Here is an 18,851-nt window from a genome sequence, read left to right as displayed (position 1 = left end):
ACAACTAAAGTGATCACCTAGTCGCTTATTTATTTTCTGTCGGTCGATTAATTGATTAACCTTTGCAGCGTTAGTCGCAAGCGCACGTGGAAGTGCTAGAAGCCGCATTTCCACAGGAGAGTCGGCGAGTTTACGAGCGGCGCCTGAACGCCTCTTGCGCGTCTCGAAACAAAAACAAGCAGAAGGAGCCCGGTCACATGTGGCGCGTTCAGCGGCAGCAGGAGGACACACGGCGAAGAGGGAAGCGGCAGGCGGTCTCAGCACAGTCGGTGTCCAGGCGGCAGTGACCCCCCCCCAACCCCCGTAACCTCCCCCTCCCCTCCACCGGTTCCCGTCGCCGATCGGTGCGCTCCACCTATGGTTCTCCTCCGGCACATCTCCATCGCCCTGACGGCCGCCGTGGCAGCCCTGGGCTCCGCTCTCTTCATCGCCCTGAACTACTTCTACAAGAGGCGAATATGGTCACCGCAGGCGGAATACTGCACGATCAAGGAGGTGGGACGGCATGTTTCTGATTTACCCCCTGTTTTATTTTATTCTGTACTGAAAGTCTTTAACTTAGACAGGAAGGTGGTTGAGAGACCGTCATTACACCTGACGGACTGAAACACTGCAGAATTCTGATGGTTAGAACTGAGGTGACGCTGGTGGAGATGGTGAAGAAGACGTATTGACGTGTAGACATAATTAGAAATGAGAAGATGTGAACGGAGAGAATGGTGATGAAGAGGAAGAAGAGACCAATGCTGCTGACGATGGATAACCGACGTGTTGATGGTGTGGTGATGGTGATGACGAAGGAGTTGGCTTTGATTATGTGATGGTGACAGTAAAAGGTAACACCAATCCAAGAGATGTGTAAAGTGAGGATGATGAAGATGATGATGTATAAATGTGGTGGTGATGAAGGTGCTTCCCAAATGACGTGGAGATGATGGTGATGACGAAGATGATGGACAGGACGATGTCAGTGATGATGATGATGATGGTGAAACCGTTGAAAGAGAGGAAGATGTGACCATGATGATGCCGGTGAACATGATGAGGATGATGGTAAAGAGGGTGAAGATGGAAAAAAATACCGGCGGCAGTGGTGATAAAGAGGATGACACATCTTCATTGATGACACTGGTGATGAAGACGACGGCGATGACGCTTCTGATGATGTCACTGATGATGATGATCCTCGTGATAACCGATCTGGTGGAGAGAAAAAGTTTGAATCGGCGAAAGTGGTAACGATGAAGAAGATGATAATGATGAACAGATGATTGTGACAGCAGCCTTGATGATGAAGATGATGGCGACGAAGACGATGGGGAGGACGGCATGTTGAGCGCCGTGACCGTGTTGGAGAAGAAGAAAATCATACCGATGATGGAGGTGTTGATGATGCCGTGTGACGGTGACGACGTTGAAAACTGCTGCTATGGATGCGACCAACCGTTGTTTATAATGTCAGTTAATCTCGCGATTTCTTTCTTGATTAATCGCTCGGTCAGTCAAGTGTCATAAAATGGTGGGAACGGGCCCAAGGAGGCGTCGCCGAGTTGCTTCTTTTGATCGACCAAGAGGGTCCAAAAAAACCCCAAAGATATTCGGTCTCGCAATCACAAAAGACAACGGCAAGGAAGCACCTGGTCCAGGTTTCCGATAGTTCTCTGCCGTGTCCGCGGCTGTGTCGCCATCTCAACTTACACAGCAGTCGGTCTGTAACGCCAAACACTATGATGACAAATAATGCCACGACGATCGACACGCTGAAGTCAAAGCAAAGCCCGATGCCAGCGATGCAGGTCGTGCTGCCGGTGTTGAGACCATGTTCATCCCCAACTGTTGAGGAATGCGGGACAGATTTCTCATGTTCCATGTAAAAACCGCACCTCGAACGTGATTAAAACCGGGACAACGCTCGAAACCGGGATACTCATGTGCATGTAAACACACTCAAAGACGAGCAGCAAATCCTCACATCTGAGAAGCACTGGGGATTTTTGCTCGAAAAAATGTCTTGACGATTAATCGATTATAAAAATAGCTGAAGATAAATATTCTGCCAATCGGCTAAAGGATGTGTCGTCCCTGAAAAAGAAAAAGATGATGAGACTGTGTTGGTGGTGATGTTATGTCTTTCCAAAACCTGAAAATGAACGGACGTGTATTTCAGTTTGAAAGCCGGCAGTTGAGGTTTCGTCAGGATCGTCTTAGTTTCCTGCAGACAGACACAGGAACAGACAGAAGCAGCTGGGTGACTTAATGAATGATTCTTCAACGCAGCTTCCACAGCTGCAGATTGAATCTCTTAATAAAATGTATTTGCATGTATCTGATCTTGTTTCCTGGATTTAATCAGCAGCAGCCTGTAATAGGCTTAGCCTGCTTTATCTGGCGCAGCCTGTCTTTGGAGGATAATGTTGGCAGTGTCTGCCGGCAGCTCACTGCAGAGGGGACGTTTATGTTTTCATCCCGGGGGCCGAAGTGTACCAAGATACGTCGTAATCACGTCTTCCGCTCTGGAAAACAGGGGAGTTGACCAACGGTGTGTATTTGGCCTCAGGGAGTTTCAGCAGGTGGGAGGGCTGCACGCGCTCATTGCATTACAGCAGGCAGCCACAAATAATCACCGAAACAGCAGACGAAGATTCAGCTGCTGGATAAACTGTACGAGCAGCAGCAGGCAAAGAGACAAACTGACATGTCTTCCACTTCTGGGTCCTTTTAGATGTTTGGTCTGACTTTGTTGTTTCTGCAGGTACGTGCGCAAGTGTAGACAATGCGGCGTCACGTCCAGGCTTTACAAGAGCAGCTGCAGTATCAAGTCTTTGGTGTCTCCAGAGGGGGGCTTTGTGAAGTCTGATAAATGTCCTCAGAGTCCGCGTCAGCCGGGCCTCAATCACTACAGGTCTGACAGGTGAAAAAGTCTGGGAGCGTGGAGTTAGAAAGAAGTGAGCTTAGCAGACCTCCGTAGGGCCCCCCCATCTCTGCTGCAGGCTGCATTAGCCGAATCTCTGACCCAACTGTCACTGGTCGAGTTGCATTGTGGGTAAAGGGGGTGCCAGATTCTGACGAGGACGAAGAATGTGTGGAATAAACAAGATAACATCTCTGGTTCTGCTGCATCGATTTTGAGCTTTTCCCATTAAACTGTCCAGTGCGAGTCTGACAGCGTTACAGGACCGCAATGCTAAATCCACGGAGAACTCTTTGAAGGGCGGTGTGTGGTCCAGACAAACTAGTTGGGGCAATGTTTCGCCCAGCAAAGTCTGAAGGCAAAAGTGTTGGTCGCAAATGGCACAGAAACCTCAAGACATAACACACACAAAGAACACAAAATAACACGGACACAATTCTGACACGAGACAGGTCTGAGGGGATGGGGTCCAGCACTTAGGCCGAAGCACACCGATGGTTTTCATGACTAAAACCATTCATCGATATGCAAAACTAAAATCAATGAATTTTCTGCCTTATTGCCTATAATTAGTGAATCATATCAGTAGTAGTTTAAATTTGAAGGTGATCCATCGTCATTCAAGACTCTTGCCCTCTTGCTCCTACTATGCCACCAGTATCGCTGATGCTGCTTAAAGACCTACTGCCGAACGCGACAAGTTCACGCTCGCCATCCGGGAGTTGTTTTAAAGGAACAGGAATTCGCTAAATGAAAAAGAACCAGATGTGGTAGAGAGAGAGAAAAGAAAGAAATCAAAACTGTGATTCGGAGAAGAGCTCCTGGAACACGGGGAACTGATGAAATGTGTATTACAGAATTAGAGAATCATAGTTTCCTTCACTTCTTTCTCTCCGGAATAAAATGCAGCTCCACGTTTGCTAGTCATTGCTGCAGGCGAGCTGGCTTTAGCACTTCCATGTGAGAAAGCCCTTGTGTTCCCGAAGTTCGCCGGAGTGTCCTTGAGCAAGACGTTAAATCCCTGTCAGATCCGGCAGTGCAGATCTGCAGCTGAGCTGGGCTTCTCTCCTCCCTGTGGAGCGGAAAAACAATAGAAATCAATACGGCGCCGCTGTCTTTTCATGAGAAACGTCTGAACCGGCAGGAGTGAGTTTAGAATCTCAAAGAAAAAGTCTGTGAAGATTTGGCCTGACGAACAGAGCGGGAGATAAATGGCCAGTGTTGAGGCTTTATTTAAAAATGTCAGATCCATTTGTTAATCAGAAACAACAACCAGCGTGGAATGTTTTGTTAGGCCGAAAAGCTTCAGATTAATGTCTCCCGTGTAATCCTGGGGCCAGGTAAGCTCCAATCGGACGCCTGGAGCAGAGAGCAAGTGCTGTATGCAGCAATAGATCCCTTTGCACAAAGTCCAGTGCTGATAATGCAACAGAAAGGGGAAAAACCAGGACGGGCTCTGCAGCATCAGCAGCTCCGGCGAGGGTTTGGGGTTCGTCTCCCAGTGAGCTGCAGAAGCCGGATAGACATAGAGGCAAGCTACTGAACTGTCAGAGCAACCGTGTTTTATCGACTGCTACGGTCACTCAGCGACGCCAGTCAGGGATTACTGCGAGAAACATGTCAGACAAAATTAAATTCATCACCAAAATATCTTGAATTCAGCCTCTGACCTCTTCCTGACACAATTACAGCGTGGCCGTTGTGTAGTTGTATCTATCAAGGAATCAAATTAGAGCTGGTTCTGAAGGTATCATTATGAAAATGATATAAACTCATTTTATAGGCCCGGTCATCAATCAACAAAGTGAAGTTTAAGCGTGATTTTTTTAAATAAGGAAGCTAAAACTGATGCATCCCTGAAAGGGCTGATATGAATTGATAATTAACCTCCACAGATCTGCGGCTGAACGTGTGCGCACGGCTTGAATAAAGACCAACCTTGCGTGACTTTTAAAAAGGGAGATGTGTGGTGTACGCAGGATCTCAGAGGGATCCCGGATGGATTGCCGGCGTCCCTCAGGTGCAAAGGGAACACTGAGGTTTGATTCCGGCTGCTAACCTTCACTGAGCTGTCAGATAAAGGCGGCTCGGTGAAAGACAAGCTCTCCATCTCTGCAGGATCTCTCAAATCCGATTTACAGATAAAGTAATAGAGAGCAGTGTTGTCATGATGCTGCCCTGTGATCTATTTTAGTAAAGTGTAATATCCTGAGTTTTACCTGTAGAGGTTTGCAGATGCTGATTCATATTCCTGAACACTAGGAAGTGTCTTTTCCCAGGATCAAAGTCCCGACAGTCTCATGCGTTGAGTTTGATAGATACCCAGCGGGCACGGAGCTGGCCACCAGCCAATCGTTACACGTTGATATTTGGTTGAACGTAGGTTGTTTGGTTGAATATCAGGGGAACAAAATTCAGCGTCACGACAGCGTCTAATGCCAACGTAAATTTGACGTAAAAGACTGACGACAGCTGACGTTGATATTTTGTTGGTTTTAAATTGTTTTGTTAAGAAACCAAAATCCGACGTCGCCCAAACGTCTCACTCCATCACCAACACATCTTCACATAGAATACCGACATCAGTCTGGAGGTATGGTGTCCGAAACCCAGCGCCTGCTAAACGTCTGCTAAACGTCACAATGTCGGTTAGCCAAGACTTGGTTTCGGTGTCAACCCAGTTTTCACTTCCAATTAAACAAATGAACGCCTTTCCAACGTTAGAGCCGTTAGAGTCTAACATCTTTCTGATGTTACGCTGATGTCCGGCACCAGCTGGGTAATGATAATCCAGTCCACAGATGTGCCAGCACTGAAATTGATACTTGCTTCTTGCTAACTTGTGAATAGCGCCAACATTTGGTTCAGTACAACCAGGGTTGCAACAAATGATCATCCTCATTAATTATTAATTAATTATTTAATAGTTTAATCTCCAAAATCTTGACTGTTTGACATATTTTCTCTCGGTTAATGACTTAAACAATTATAAAAAATAGTTATAGATCAAGTTTGCTGTTGATTGACTAATTGAGTAATCAATTTATGTATGCTATAGCGTAAAATTACATTTTGGACAATTGTGACCTTCCAAGTTGGTGCGAACAGTGTTCCTTTCCTGTTTCAACATGATAGTACCCCCCCGAACAAAGCCAGCTCCATAAAGAAATACCTTTCCCAGTTCGGTGTGGTAGAGCTTGACCGGTCTGCACAGAATCCTGACCTCAACTGCATTCAAGACCTTTGGGATGAACTGGAACGCCGACTGAGAGCCGGACCTTATCACCCAACATCAGTGTTGGACTTCACCAACGGTCATGTGGCCGATTGGGAGTAGATCGCTGCGGCCAGGTTCAACATCTGGTGGAAAGACTCAAACCAGAAGAGTGGAGGCCGTTCAGATTAATAAACACGCTTTTGAATGAGATGTTTAACAGTCACGTATGGGTGTAATGTTTTGCTGTCCACTTAGTTTTAGCCATGCAGTCGACCTGAAACCGAGATGGGATGTACACGTAGGTTTTGTTCGGGTTATTTTAGCCATATTGGAAGATCTGACGACCCCCAACATGGCTGCCAGAGGGGCTGCTGGTTTCAAACTATCTCTGCTGTATGTGCCAATACCACTGTGTTCAGATTCAGATTTGGTTGGATGTGTGTAATGTGCACCATAGCATTTACACTGTGAAATATACTGTATTTGTAAACCCTCAGGCAAGTCATCCCTTCTTCCATGCCCCCACTCTTCTTAAAACTGAGCAAATAACCTCATTCAGTGTTGAAGAAATTATGTGCGTTTACTTTTTCGCCTCAAGTCTACATTTCTGAACGTCTCTGTGCTCTGCCCGCAGGAGGAGGAGGAGCGTGGGAAGCGTCAGGTTCTGGTCCTCGGTCTGGACGGGGCCGGGAAGAGCAGCATGTTGCAGGGTTTGAACCCCGGTGAGCCGGCAGCTAAGGGAGGCCGTTGCCGGCCCACCCGCGGCTTCAACTTCATGAGCCTCAACGCCCCTGCCTGTCAGCTTGATTTCCTGGAGAGTAAGACTCCTTTTAACCCTTGAGATCAAACACTGCGGGCTCTGTGTGGAGTCTAGATGGCATTTATGTTTTATCAAATAGCATAAAATGGAGAAATGGAATAAGAGCTTTAACCTCTCTGTTCATTACAGTTTTGTCATTCGTTTCATTAAACTAACATGGTAGCAAACGACTTCCCACGGATGCCTGAGAAAGTTTGGAAAACCTGATTCTCTTTTTTCATGTTAGAATCTGAACACGTTCAAAATTTGCACGGCAACATGAAGCTAACGTTTACTTACCATGATGATGTTTAGCATATTAGCAAAGTGATATCAGCGTGTTAGCATTAGGTCATGTTAAGATAGACTGTAGCCCTTTGTGGAAAAAACAAAACAAAACAGTTATTCATTTCAATGATGCTTTGGCAAAACAACAACAACAACGAGGACGAAAACAGTCGTTTTGGCAGAAAAAAAAAAAACTGAACCTAACTCAAATTTTGTGGCAAAGCAAGGTCATCTGACAACAAACTGCAGCAGTGGGCAATCAAAAACATGCAAGCGCATAGTCCTCGTACAGCGTCAGTATGTTTCAACCAGAGGTGTAGTGGTGCGTGTACGCAGGCGTATCCCAGCCGTATACCCACTGAATACCGACCTAAAATTAGCTACAGAAATGAATCAGTGCACATCTTGCAGACTACATGCAATCACGTTACAGTCATGTGCAGGAATCTGTGGGAAATAGGAGACTTTTGTTCCTTGACTCTAGTCTTTAGGGCAGTCCCTCCCCACAGGCAACATACTGCACGTGCCCTCATAAATCTGCACCGAGTCTGGGGAGTAGCGCTGCCTGACAAACTTGGGGAACAAATGACTCGGTTGCAGGCGTTCCATATCCAGTGAACTCCATAGCTCACACAACTACAAACGTGACGCAAATAATCAAAAACCGCCTGACAGCGGTAACACAGATGACAGTTAGGCGCTGGAAGGAAAAGCATCAGAAGGAGACGGTGCAACAAACATTTGCACATGTGTCCTGAGCTAAAAAGGTACGCATGAGTTTGAACTTTCTCTAGAGCTGTCTTTTTCATTCTTCACACAACTACTGCCATCATTTTTCATGCGTAACCCAATGAATAATTGAGGAAAGATTGTCCAAAAAGTGTGTGCCCTTATCCCCGTTGGAATGATTATCGTGTCTCGTCGTACAAAGTCGCACAGGGCAACACAAACCAGCCGCATTGCATTGTGTTGGTTAATCTGACACCGGTAACAACCACGGGATGCCTCGATGTAGGGACAGAAGAAGTAGTGAAGGAGTTGTGTAATAGTACCAATCTGAGGAGCCTCTGTCATAAAATGCTTTTGTGGCGCGTCAACCTCGACGCACAAGTTTGTGGCCTTGCACAGAAAACTGTAGTTGAGGGTGTTTGACGCAACATCAAATGTTGCTGGTATCTATTGCCCTTTAAAGTGCTACTGAGGCTGACAGGAATTTGACCGTTTTGTCATGAACTTAAGCGTTGGACAAGTGGAAAAGTTCGAACTGCGAGTGGTTGTCGAGGTTTGTCCCCTGGGAACCGTGGACGTCTGAACCAAATTCCATGAAAATTAAATAGTTCTCATCAAAATATTTCACTCTGGACCGGGATGCTGGGCCGTCATTGCCACCCAGAACCACACTGCTAGCAGGGCTAAAAATCTGTAAGGAACACGAAGGGAGAGTCTGTCGACAGCCTGGTTGTTGTCCAGAACTTGATCAAGATTTCGGTTGTTTCCTTCCCATTTCCTCCCTGAAAGCTGGCCGCATCCATCACTCCCAACACAGAGCCAATCTTCGGTACTTGCTATATTGTCCCTATTTGTTGAGTGATTTAGGGAAACTTCCATCAGTTTTTGTTCGGTATCAAGGTATCGTGGAAGTGAACACTTGAGCCTGTTGCAGAGAACCTTAGAAACTGTAACCGTGACCATAGATATTATTCCAGTTCCCTCAAATGAACAAGTCAAACCATGCAGGTCCAAAAGGGAGAGGTAGATAGGTCCAGTTAGACTGTGTTATATTTACAGATGCATAAATCCTCCTAATAATTATTCCACTGAAAGCCACAGAGCTGCACTAAAAATAACATAAATGACTCTGCTTTTCATTCAGCCAGTCTGAGTATGCGACGCTAAACTGCAGTCGGCCCCAGAATGAGTTTCCGTGGACGTATTCGGAGGAACGTGTCACATTACGTGGCTCATTTATTCCTGCTCTGAACACAGAGGTCGGTGGGTGCCAAGAATCCCTTTCTCAGCACCGACAGTGAGAGGAACACATGCCAACGCCCATTCAATCAGAACACCTCAGTGGCTCCGTCGGAGTCTTTGTCTCAGTGACATTGATGCACAGGCCTGTTGACAGCTTTGTGCACGTTTACGCACATCAGAAGCTGAACAGTGCACAGGGACTGACGAGTTCTCTTTATCAAGTCCACTGGGCAGATCCAGCTAAAAAGCTGTTAAACTCTGCATGAAAAGATCCAGATCAGATCGGTTAGAGAAGTAGCTTTAGGCTCTGAGCAGCTGAGATGCGGGTCTGTGCTAGAGGGAAGTGCAACTCAGCGTCAGGAAGAAGTTCCTAATATTATATACAAACCGTGCGAGTGGTTGGGGCCTGTATTCTCAGCTTTCCTCTTTACGGGACATACTAGTGTTAAGTTCAAGTTTGCTCCCTTCTTGATTTTGAGGAACTCCATCAGCTCGTAGGCTCAGAAACTCAAATCGGGTATGGATGCCATTAGAGAAACAGACCTATGTCTGTCCCTTGCCCTCACTAGAGTATATATTCATATGGTAAAACATAGTAATTGTGCATTGTTTTCGGTTTTTCTTGATTTCATTATAAGGAGCAGATCAGTTTCAGCTTATTTTCACCTAGATTTGATGTTCCTGTGAATGAAAAATGTGTTTCCTCCTACAAGACACTGACCACCATAGTTTACAGTAAACAGGATGCTCTTGACACTGACGGCTCAGAAAATCTTCTGCTAACAGAAATTGTAGAGAAACTGGGAGAAAATGCACATGATCTGCTGATCATACACCAGAGTCCATGTATAAAAACATGAAATGATGAAACCATATTACACAGTAATATTCAAAATTAGCATTGATAAATTTAATTTTTTCTAAAGTATGCACTTTAGCAGTAAGTATTCAAGAAATGAAAGTACGTAAACATTTTGTACTAATGAAACAATGAGCAACTACTGTACTGCCGATATCAAATTTGAAAATGTCTCAGAAAACTAAAATGTTGTTTGGAAGATTCATTATTTTAAAATGTGTGTGTTTGCGGAGCTGCCGCAGCAACATCAGTGTTTCTTCTTTCATTCCCAGCTGTGAGAGGCTGCTTGTGGGTTGCATTGTGGGAAAAACAGTCCATCAACGACACACTTAAAAGTCTAATAATTTTGTGTGCATGCTGGCCTTTTTAAGGATACTTTATTTTGCAGTTCAGTAACATTTCGAGCTGCACACACACTGTGTATACTGTGCGGCTCTGGAGTCGCAGTGAGTTCAGACGCATCTGCTTTCACTGCTGCAAATTTGACTTAACTCCCTCCAAGCCTTACATCTCCACCACCCGCCTGTACGACTCACAGCAGGCAGGGGGGACCCTTGGATTCATGCTGGTTGCATCTGACTCTGACTCTGCCCACAGATCAAAACAGACACCAGAACGTGTAGGATCAGGTGATACTTGTCCAACCCTTCATTCGGTTTTTGGTCTGTACCCTCTCAGCTTTTATGGGGACTGGGAGCATTGGGCCCAGGTGCTCCCAGTCCCAGTCAGCCAGAGCATACGGCCCCGTCCACCAATTACAGGTACCCGGCCAGAGGGCCGTGAAACAGGTCCCCCCCGTCTGTGGCCATACTGGATTTCAACATTTCAACGGGCAAGTAGGGAACACCTGTGCGATCACAAACAGGCCTTTGAAGACACAAACTGCTTCCGGACGACAGGCGAAAACGTGAGGTTGGTGCTGAGAAGTCTGGCAGCGTAATGCACGGAGCGCTGAGGGGGTAGAGGGAAAACAGATCAATGGAGAGACAGACTTGAAGACATCACAGGAACGCCATTGGAAGCATGTCTTGGGATTCAGCGGATTATTGGGATCAACACTAAATTTATTTGGACTTTGGCTGCAGAACCTGGCGTAAACCAGGACCGTAACTACAACTAAGTGCAATATGCACACCTCCGCCTCATTCACACCCGCATGACTCAGTGTTTGCTGTGTGTGCAGATGTGGGTGTGTATCTAATAAAGTGGCCCTGTAGATCAACAGGACAAAGGTCTCGCTGAGATCCCTCTGACAATAAGACACGAGCTGCTTGTGCCGCTGAGCATCAGGTCAGGTCACATCACGTAAACAGGTAGTTGTTGCTGCCTCATTACATCAGCTAAAAGGCACATCACTACCCAGTTTCCTAGCAACATTCTGCATTAAGTCCAGCACTAATGAATTCTTGATGCGCTGTGCTGAACTCGGAGGCGGTGAGGAGCTGAAGTCGAGCCCGCTGGAGTGTGAGCACTGGTTCATTTGGCAGCCGAGCGCTGCTGGTCATTGTAGCTGCAGGTCCGTCCTGTACGGCAGGATGGTGGGATGCGAAAGCGCCTTCAGTTGCTATGAAACTTTCCCTCCACGGAAGCTGGTAACTTGCATTTTTTAAGCAAATCCGTCCTGCAAATGTTTTGGTCACAGACTGTATCGGTAATGAAGTGCTGAAGTGCAGCTCTTTCTGGCTCAGACTGGACCCTAAGATGTCATTTTCTATCACAGTCAATCAGTCAGCAATCAGTCGGGCGAGTGACTCAGTCAATCATTAGTCTGGATAGATAATGACTTGTGTAAACAAGCTACACTGGCCTCCAGCACCCACCAGATCTTAGATCTAACTCCTCCGTGTTTTGAACATGGTGGCTGAAGTACTGTGGATTTATTTGTGACTGAACTAATCGAGGATTCCTGAGCAGAGAGAGCCCAAAATGAAACTTGCCCTCAGTTAAGGTGCACCACACGCACCCTCCGTTCTGACACAGTTCATCCAGAAATCTAGGAAAAAATGCCTCTGAATACTAACGCATGAAAAAAGAAATTCAAACCCATGAAAATAAAAAAAGAGCTGCACAGTTATGTTTTGCTCACAACCATGTCCGGAGGCAAAAAGACGGAAAAAAATGAATCAGACCAATTTCCCAAGCAGGGAAATGTGGATATAAATAATGGCTAAGTGCCATCTTAGCCTATTTCATCCCTCAGGGAAAGCTACATCATTGATTTCATTTGGGCCGCTGCACATCTGAAATTAATCTGCGGCCAATTTGTTTAAAGGTGGACGCCAACAGCTAATCTAATTCGCTCTGCCCATTATTCATTTAACTGTCATATGTGTTTGAGAGCCTTCTCCTTTTACTGCAACACACAGGACGCTGACAAAAGAGCATCCGCCAATCCTCTGAAATGCCCTGGAGTGAGGCGATCGGTCAGGGCCGCGTGGCTGTTTTTCTGTGGTTGACCCGCCAGCGACGGCTTCTTTGCATAGATCAATAAAAGAACATTCCATCAGATCGCGTTTGTCTCCGAGCGCAACGCGGTTTCTTCCAGTTTACGATCTTACAATGAAACCGATACTTTGCGTCGACGCGCCCCTCGGGCCGTTGCGGTTAAACAACCTGCCGTTCCTTTGTTAATACAACCTTATTTGATCATGGAAATCCCCAGTGAAAACAACTGCCATGTCATAACAGGGTCACAAGACTTGTCTTCTGATCATGAAAGTTGTATAGTTCTTCTCTAAGCAATATGGGATCCGATCATTTGGAGTAACAGCTGAGGAAACCAGATCTACTAGCTGCTTTTGTACCTTGATACATTCCCATTAAAAGGTGGATCTCTGTCAGCGTGGACAAAACACGAGTGACAATACTAGGATGTGCACCGCGACATTTTTTCTTCCCTTTACCAAATGACCTAATAGGAATAAACCTACTGAAGCACCTTTGCACGCGTTCAAACTGACAGGTGAGCCGGAGAGAAAACAATAGTACAAAACACAAACACACTGTCAACACTTTTGGTCAATTTATTAAATTGAATTAAATTCAACCCCGAAATACCCGATGACGGTCGTGAACTGAAAAACGTAGCTATTTGATAAATTCACCGTAAGTGTTGACGGTGTGTGGGAGTTGAACGTTTTGTTTTGACACTACAACCAAGTCTTAGCCCAAAATTTGTGTGCCGAGATTCAGCCTGCTACTCGGGAACACACGTCTGTGATAAAAAAAATTTAAAAAAATCCCAGTGCTGAAAAGTGTGTGAAAAAGAAAAACAAGAAGAAAGAAAAGTTGAGAGAAGTGCAAGTCCTGCGTACTTTCTCCGCTCCGCAACACCTGGTAAATCACTGCGTGAAGCGGCTGTGATTCCTGGATAATCTGTTTTGGGAAGTTACAAAAACATGACGTTGGTAATGTGCAGGGGGCTTCAGACCCGCTCAGACGATCCAACAGGCATTTCGGTTTAAGCGTAGAAAAATGGAAAGGTGCAGGAAAACAAATTCAAAATCACAAAAAATGTCTGCGTCGCATGGTTACGAATGGTCGTGTTTTCTCTGCTGCAGTCGGTGGCGGGGAGGACCTGCGGCGGTACTGGTCCGACTACCTGAGAAGGACTCACGTTCTGGTGTACGTGGTGGACTCCTCCGACAGGAGCCGCCTCCCGTTGGCGAAGGCCGAGCTGCATCGCCTCCTGAGGGTGGAGCCCCAGCTGCCTGTAGTCGTCCTGGGAAACAAGCAGGTAAACCATCTCATCTCCTCTTAAAGGACCGTACCGGTGTGTGTGTGTGTGTGTGTGTGTTTTATTTTCTTATTTTTGCATGTTTTGGCTCATGTAATCCAGCACAAAACACAAACCCCGGATTTCAAAAGGTTGCAGGCTAATATTAAAATCTGCACTGCGTCATCACACAATGATCATTTAATTTACCTTCGTACCGTACAGAAATGAATGGAAACCGATGGCTGCCTTGAAAAAGAGAGAAAAAAATAAATCCAAAGTCTGAAAATCTACAGCATGCATTTAAAAATACACAGCAAAAAAAATGTTACATATACGTTCAGTGATTTGTAGTCAAAGAGATAAAACTCACCAAAATTCTGGTATGGTCCGTTAAGCTTTTCCTGGATGGATGAGAGCAGAAATATTGGGAACACTAACAGGACTAAACCTCAAGCGTCACTTTTTCTTCAAACTCAATACTCACCCATAGGCCGTCGCGCTCTGGTAAACTGGTAAAAAAAACCAAAAAACCCTCCAGTCACAATTATACTGATGTCTGACGCAACAAATTAGGCTAAAATTCTCGAGTTAATGAGGACAAAAAAAAGAAATGACGCGTGGGAGCGAGCAGGACGGGGAGGGAAGCAGGACCGTTGCAGCTCTCATCCTCTCAGGACTCTGGGCTACTCGAGCTATTAGCAAGAAGAGTTTAAGCTCGTTGCACTGCAGCTCAAGCTAAATACCTAAAAGTTCTGCACAGGGCAGGTGCGGTCCAGTTAGCTTATGCGGTATGTCACGGTTAAACCATCCAGAGTGAGGGGTGTTTTTAAACCCCGACAGTAATAAATTTACACACTCTTCCTCCCCCTACTTTTGTCTTGAACGTGCATTGGATAAGTTTAGCTGGCGCGCGCTCCTTTCCATGACTCATGCTTCTAAAAAGACCACCACAGGATTAGAAAGTGATGAATGCATCATGACGCACCCGAGTGTAATGTCAGGTGAGCAGTTTCCAAAGCAGTGATGCACAACAATGACCGAAATAAAAAGAGGACGTGCTGTGGTGGATGAGGTTCATTTATTTTTCCCACCCTGAAATGAACGTAAACCAACATATGTTATGGTTTATGTATGGTGGGAAAACACCTCCGTCCAGCTGCAATAGACCCGACTTTGCCTCAGAAATCAAACGGAATAGGTTTCCTCTCACATCATCAATGTGAGAGGAAGTTAATTTTCGACAGATTAAGCCTTTTTTTACAACCCCAACCTTGGTTGTGCTTTGCAAATGACGCAGGTAAAATAAAAGAAAATGATGTCTTCGATAGGAGGAGCTCTGTCTGACAGCGATACTCGCCCTCACCCACCACCGCTTTGTTCTCTGCCTCGGCAATCGCTCCGCTCAAACAGTACAAAGGATGTTTCTCCGCAGAACCTGTGTGTTGGAAAAGATGTGGTGCAAGGAGAAGAGGCGGACATCTATAGACTCTAGCCTGGGATTGAGTGGTTTGTGTAGGAGGGCGGCATTAAAATCACTGTCTTCGCGTGAGAAGGAGTTTTGATCGGAACCGGGACAGCCACCGTTTGAAAATGTGGCATGTAGTTATTTGCGGTGACGCGTCGTCAAGTATTACGTAAGGTAATGGTGGTCTTAGTCTTACTTACAAAGCCATGTCAGCTTTATCAGGTAGAACACTTTGAGGGGAAAGTCAGACATCAAGCGACAGTTTTCGTCCAGTGCTGTGGACAAGATCTTTCCTTGATGGCCGAGGCCTACAAGACAAGTTTTCTACACCAATTGTACAGAATTTTTTCTTGGAAAAAATTAAAAAAAAAGAACAGGTAAAAATCAAGGTTCAAGTTGTTGTAGGAATACTAGTATCGCTCACTCCTCGTAGGCTTCGTAGCTTGCCGCTGTGGTTAGCTTGAATTCGTAACTGTTGCATCCGATTCCGATGGTAATCCGGCTTCTGTGTACTCAGGATGTTCCTGACGCAGAATTTGCCTTCATGTACAGCTTCTGTTTGTTGCTGGTGCAGCTAACTGTTCGCAATTGTCACACGACAGCGGATAATGTAGACAGCCGCGCTAGTGACAAACAAATATTTAACCATGTTTTGGCCTGGCACTCAAATTTGCCATGGTATAGCTAAGCCCAGCTGTTGTTGCTAGCATTTGTCGCGCACAACCGCGTGTGCTTAGTCTTGAGCGGCGAAGGCAAACTGTGCTAACGACAAAGAAAACGTGCATTTGGCTAAATTTTGGCCGAACGCGATATATGAATCGTTTCTAGCTTGGTTAGCTGTGTGTTTTTGCCACCAACACGCTAGCAACAAACGTCATTTTCACCGAACCGTGTCAAAATATGGCTACACGGCTTCTGTTTGTTAGCATGTTAGCTGTTTGTTTGTGTTGATGCTAACCAACTCAACCAAACTGACGTAGGTGCGCGCGAACAGCTAACTCTACTAGCTACAGACAGATCTTTTGCAGTTTTCTTGCCAAAAACATGGGTATTGGAAACGTACTGATCAGGCTGCTGGAGCGAAGTTTCAGTGGACAGTTTTGTACTTCTGTGAACATTTGTATTCATTTTTACACACACACACACAAAAAAATGTTCAACAGAGGTTTTGGTAGAAACTCGTATCTGTCATATCGGAGATGAACATTGTTTATTGGCTGAAACATAATTCTTAATAGAAGGTCAATACTGGTATAGTCTATAATGTATATTGGTCATTTAAATAAAATGTAGATTTATTGTAAAACTGAATTTAACGGGTTCCACGCTCTTCACAGGATAAGCCCAATGCTGTCAGTGTGTCGGAGCTGCACGAAGCCTTGTCTCTGGGCTCTGTGACCGAGGACAGGAAGCTGTTCCTCTTGGCTGCCCAGCTGGGTTCGGATGGAGCCCTGAGGAAATCCGGCCGGGGCCTGGACACCTTCCAGGACCTCCTGCTCCAGCTAGTCTAATTTCATCTCCCCCCACAGGGCAGCAGAGGAGGAGATGGAGGGATGGAAATTAAGGGATGGCTTGAGGACATCCACCACCTCCTCCTCCTCCTCCTCCTCCTCCTCTTTTTCCTTATATAAGCTCTGGCTTATTGAGGCAGGAGGAGGAGGAGATGATGAAGGCTTCCGAGACTGAGGCTGAGGATTTTTTTTTTGCTACTTGTCCTTTTCAAACTACGTCAGCTCGTTTTAGAAAAAAGTGGCTTCCTCCTCCTCCTCCTCCTCCTCCTCCTCCTCCTCCGGCTGATCTTACGCTTCTCTCCCGACTCGTCTCGTCACACTCACCGGAGGAGAGGAGGTGCAGTGTGAGGAGGACGAGGACAGAAGGTGGGACAGAAGGATGAGGGGTTTATTCACAGATCTGTGACTCAGAACCACATGTCAACCTGCCACAGGTCGACATGTTTATTTAAGCACGTAGATTTTACTGAATATCAAATGTGAACTGAAACACGCCAGGTTTTGTTTGGTTTGCTGTTGCCTGAAAGAGCAGAACAGGCGACATTCAGGGTTGCCGGGCCTGAGGCCCTGGGGACTGAAGCTGCACCAGCTCGGTGGATTCGTTGACTGGGTTTACCGGGGACCCGGCGACTGCTGCACGGAGGCTTTTCTGAGATACAGGGGGATTTAATGAGGGGATTTAAAAGGGACACCCTGACATTTTGAAAAGCAGTGTTATTTTCACATCCCACATCAGGCTTCTTCAACTCCCCAACTTTCTTCACAGCAGCCTGAGAGCATTTTAAGATCCTTTGTTCACAACCAGTTCCTCACTGGTTATGTGTTTAGCTCCAACAACACGACACAAATTACAGCCAACTATCAGGACTAGATCAACTTCCAATAATGAACCATCTCTGTCACCTGTCGGCTCATATCCTGCTCACCTTTGCCCTTTTCCTGGTGTCAGCCAGATGAACACGTTAAACATAGAAAGGTTTTCCCAGATGACAGTTAACATTTAGGCCCAGAATGAGGACACCTTCCCTCGATCACTTGCTGAAGGTTGTAAAGCTAAATTCCAGCCGTTACTGACCATTAGCTTGCCAGGCCAAGGCCAGCGAAGGGGCTGCGCTCTCTTTTTACCCACTTGGCATCGTGTGTTTCGCCGCCGACGCGTGACACGCGTGAGCTACCGGTTCAGCCAGACGGAGATGGAGCAATTTTATTCATAAATTACGTTTGACAGTAATCAAGCCCGACCGGAAGCCGGAGACGTACGCAACCCAACGCCCGGAAGCCTGTTCCTTTGCCTGCATCGGTTGGGCAGCAGATGCACGGGCCCTCAAGGATGAGGTTGGTGTTATTCTTCCTTTTTTTTCTTCTCATCAACAAATCCCCCTGAAAAGACCAAACCCAACAATCCGTCTCTCAACACTATTTGACGTCTCCACTCCGTCTGAGACTCTCAGCTCCGAGCCCACTGGTTCCTGCTGAAGATGGAAGTGTTTAATAACGGCTCACAAATATAATAGTATTGTTTTTGGTTTTTTTTTAAAAAGCAAGGAAAAGCTGGTTACTTCTTTTTAGCAAATGTTGCTATAACAGTAGGAAAAGGTGAATTGTTGGGGACTATTTTCAGCGGTGGATTAATCCACATTTGGTGCTCTAGTTAGGAGAATTTGGCGTATTTGGGGGGGTGGGGTTGTGTGACTGAGTCAAAATAAAGCACAGTCTGAGTTCATGGAGGAACATGTCACCCAGTGAAACACTGTGGCTCACTGATGTGTTTTTAATTTTTGGACAACAGTGGAGCTACACAGCTAATAATTGTTAGTAGGATCAATTGGTTGTTGGTTTTGGTCTTTTTGTGGGACATGTTGACAATGAGAAAAAAAAATAGAGAATATCACCAGCTTCATCCTCGAGTGTTGTTGCTCATTACTCAGCCAGAAGAAGAGTGAAAACAGGATCCAACATCAGTCAAGTCCATCACTCCATCACGGTCCATTTAAGGATCCGAGCGCAATTTGGTTTTCACGTCCTTTTAAGCCCACACACTCCCGATCCTGTTGCCTCCACAGTTAGATGACTTACTTAGACAGGGACCAGTATCCAGCAAGACACACAAGC

General features: G+C 45.9%; 1 protein-coding gene across 1 annotated transcript; it reads left to right on the top strand.

Annotated features, from left to right (window-relative positions):
* Positions 1 to 326: 326 nt before the first annotated feature.
* Positions 327 to 18,467, top strand: arl10 (ADP-ribosylation factor-like 10). Its single transcript, XM_040149637.1, has 4 exons — positions 327 to 495; positions 6,763 to 6,946; positions 13,606 to 13,781; positions 16,566 to 18,467. Exons 1-4 carry the CDS (start codon positions 358 to 360, stop codon positions 16,737 to 16,739), a joined length of 672 nt encoding a protein of 223 aa, XP_040005571.1. The 5' UTR covers positions 327 to 357; the 3' UTR covers positions 16,740 to 18,467.
* Positions 18,468 to 18,851: the final 384 nt, after the last annotated feature.

The sequence above is a fragment of the Xiphias gladius genome, chromosome 17 (genome assembly GCF_016859285.1).
Source record: "Xiphias gladius isolate SHS-SW01 ecotype Sanya breed wild chromosome 17, ASM1685928v1, whole genome shotgun sequence".
NCBI classification, from domain to species: Eukaryota; Metazoa; Chordata; class Actinopteri; order Istiophoriformes; family Xiphiidae; genus Xiphias; species Xiphias gladius.
This window is presented reverse-complemented; position numbering and strand designations above follow the sequence as displayed.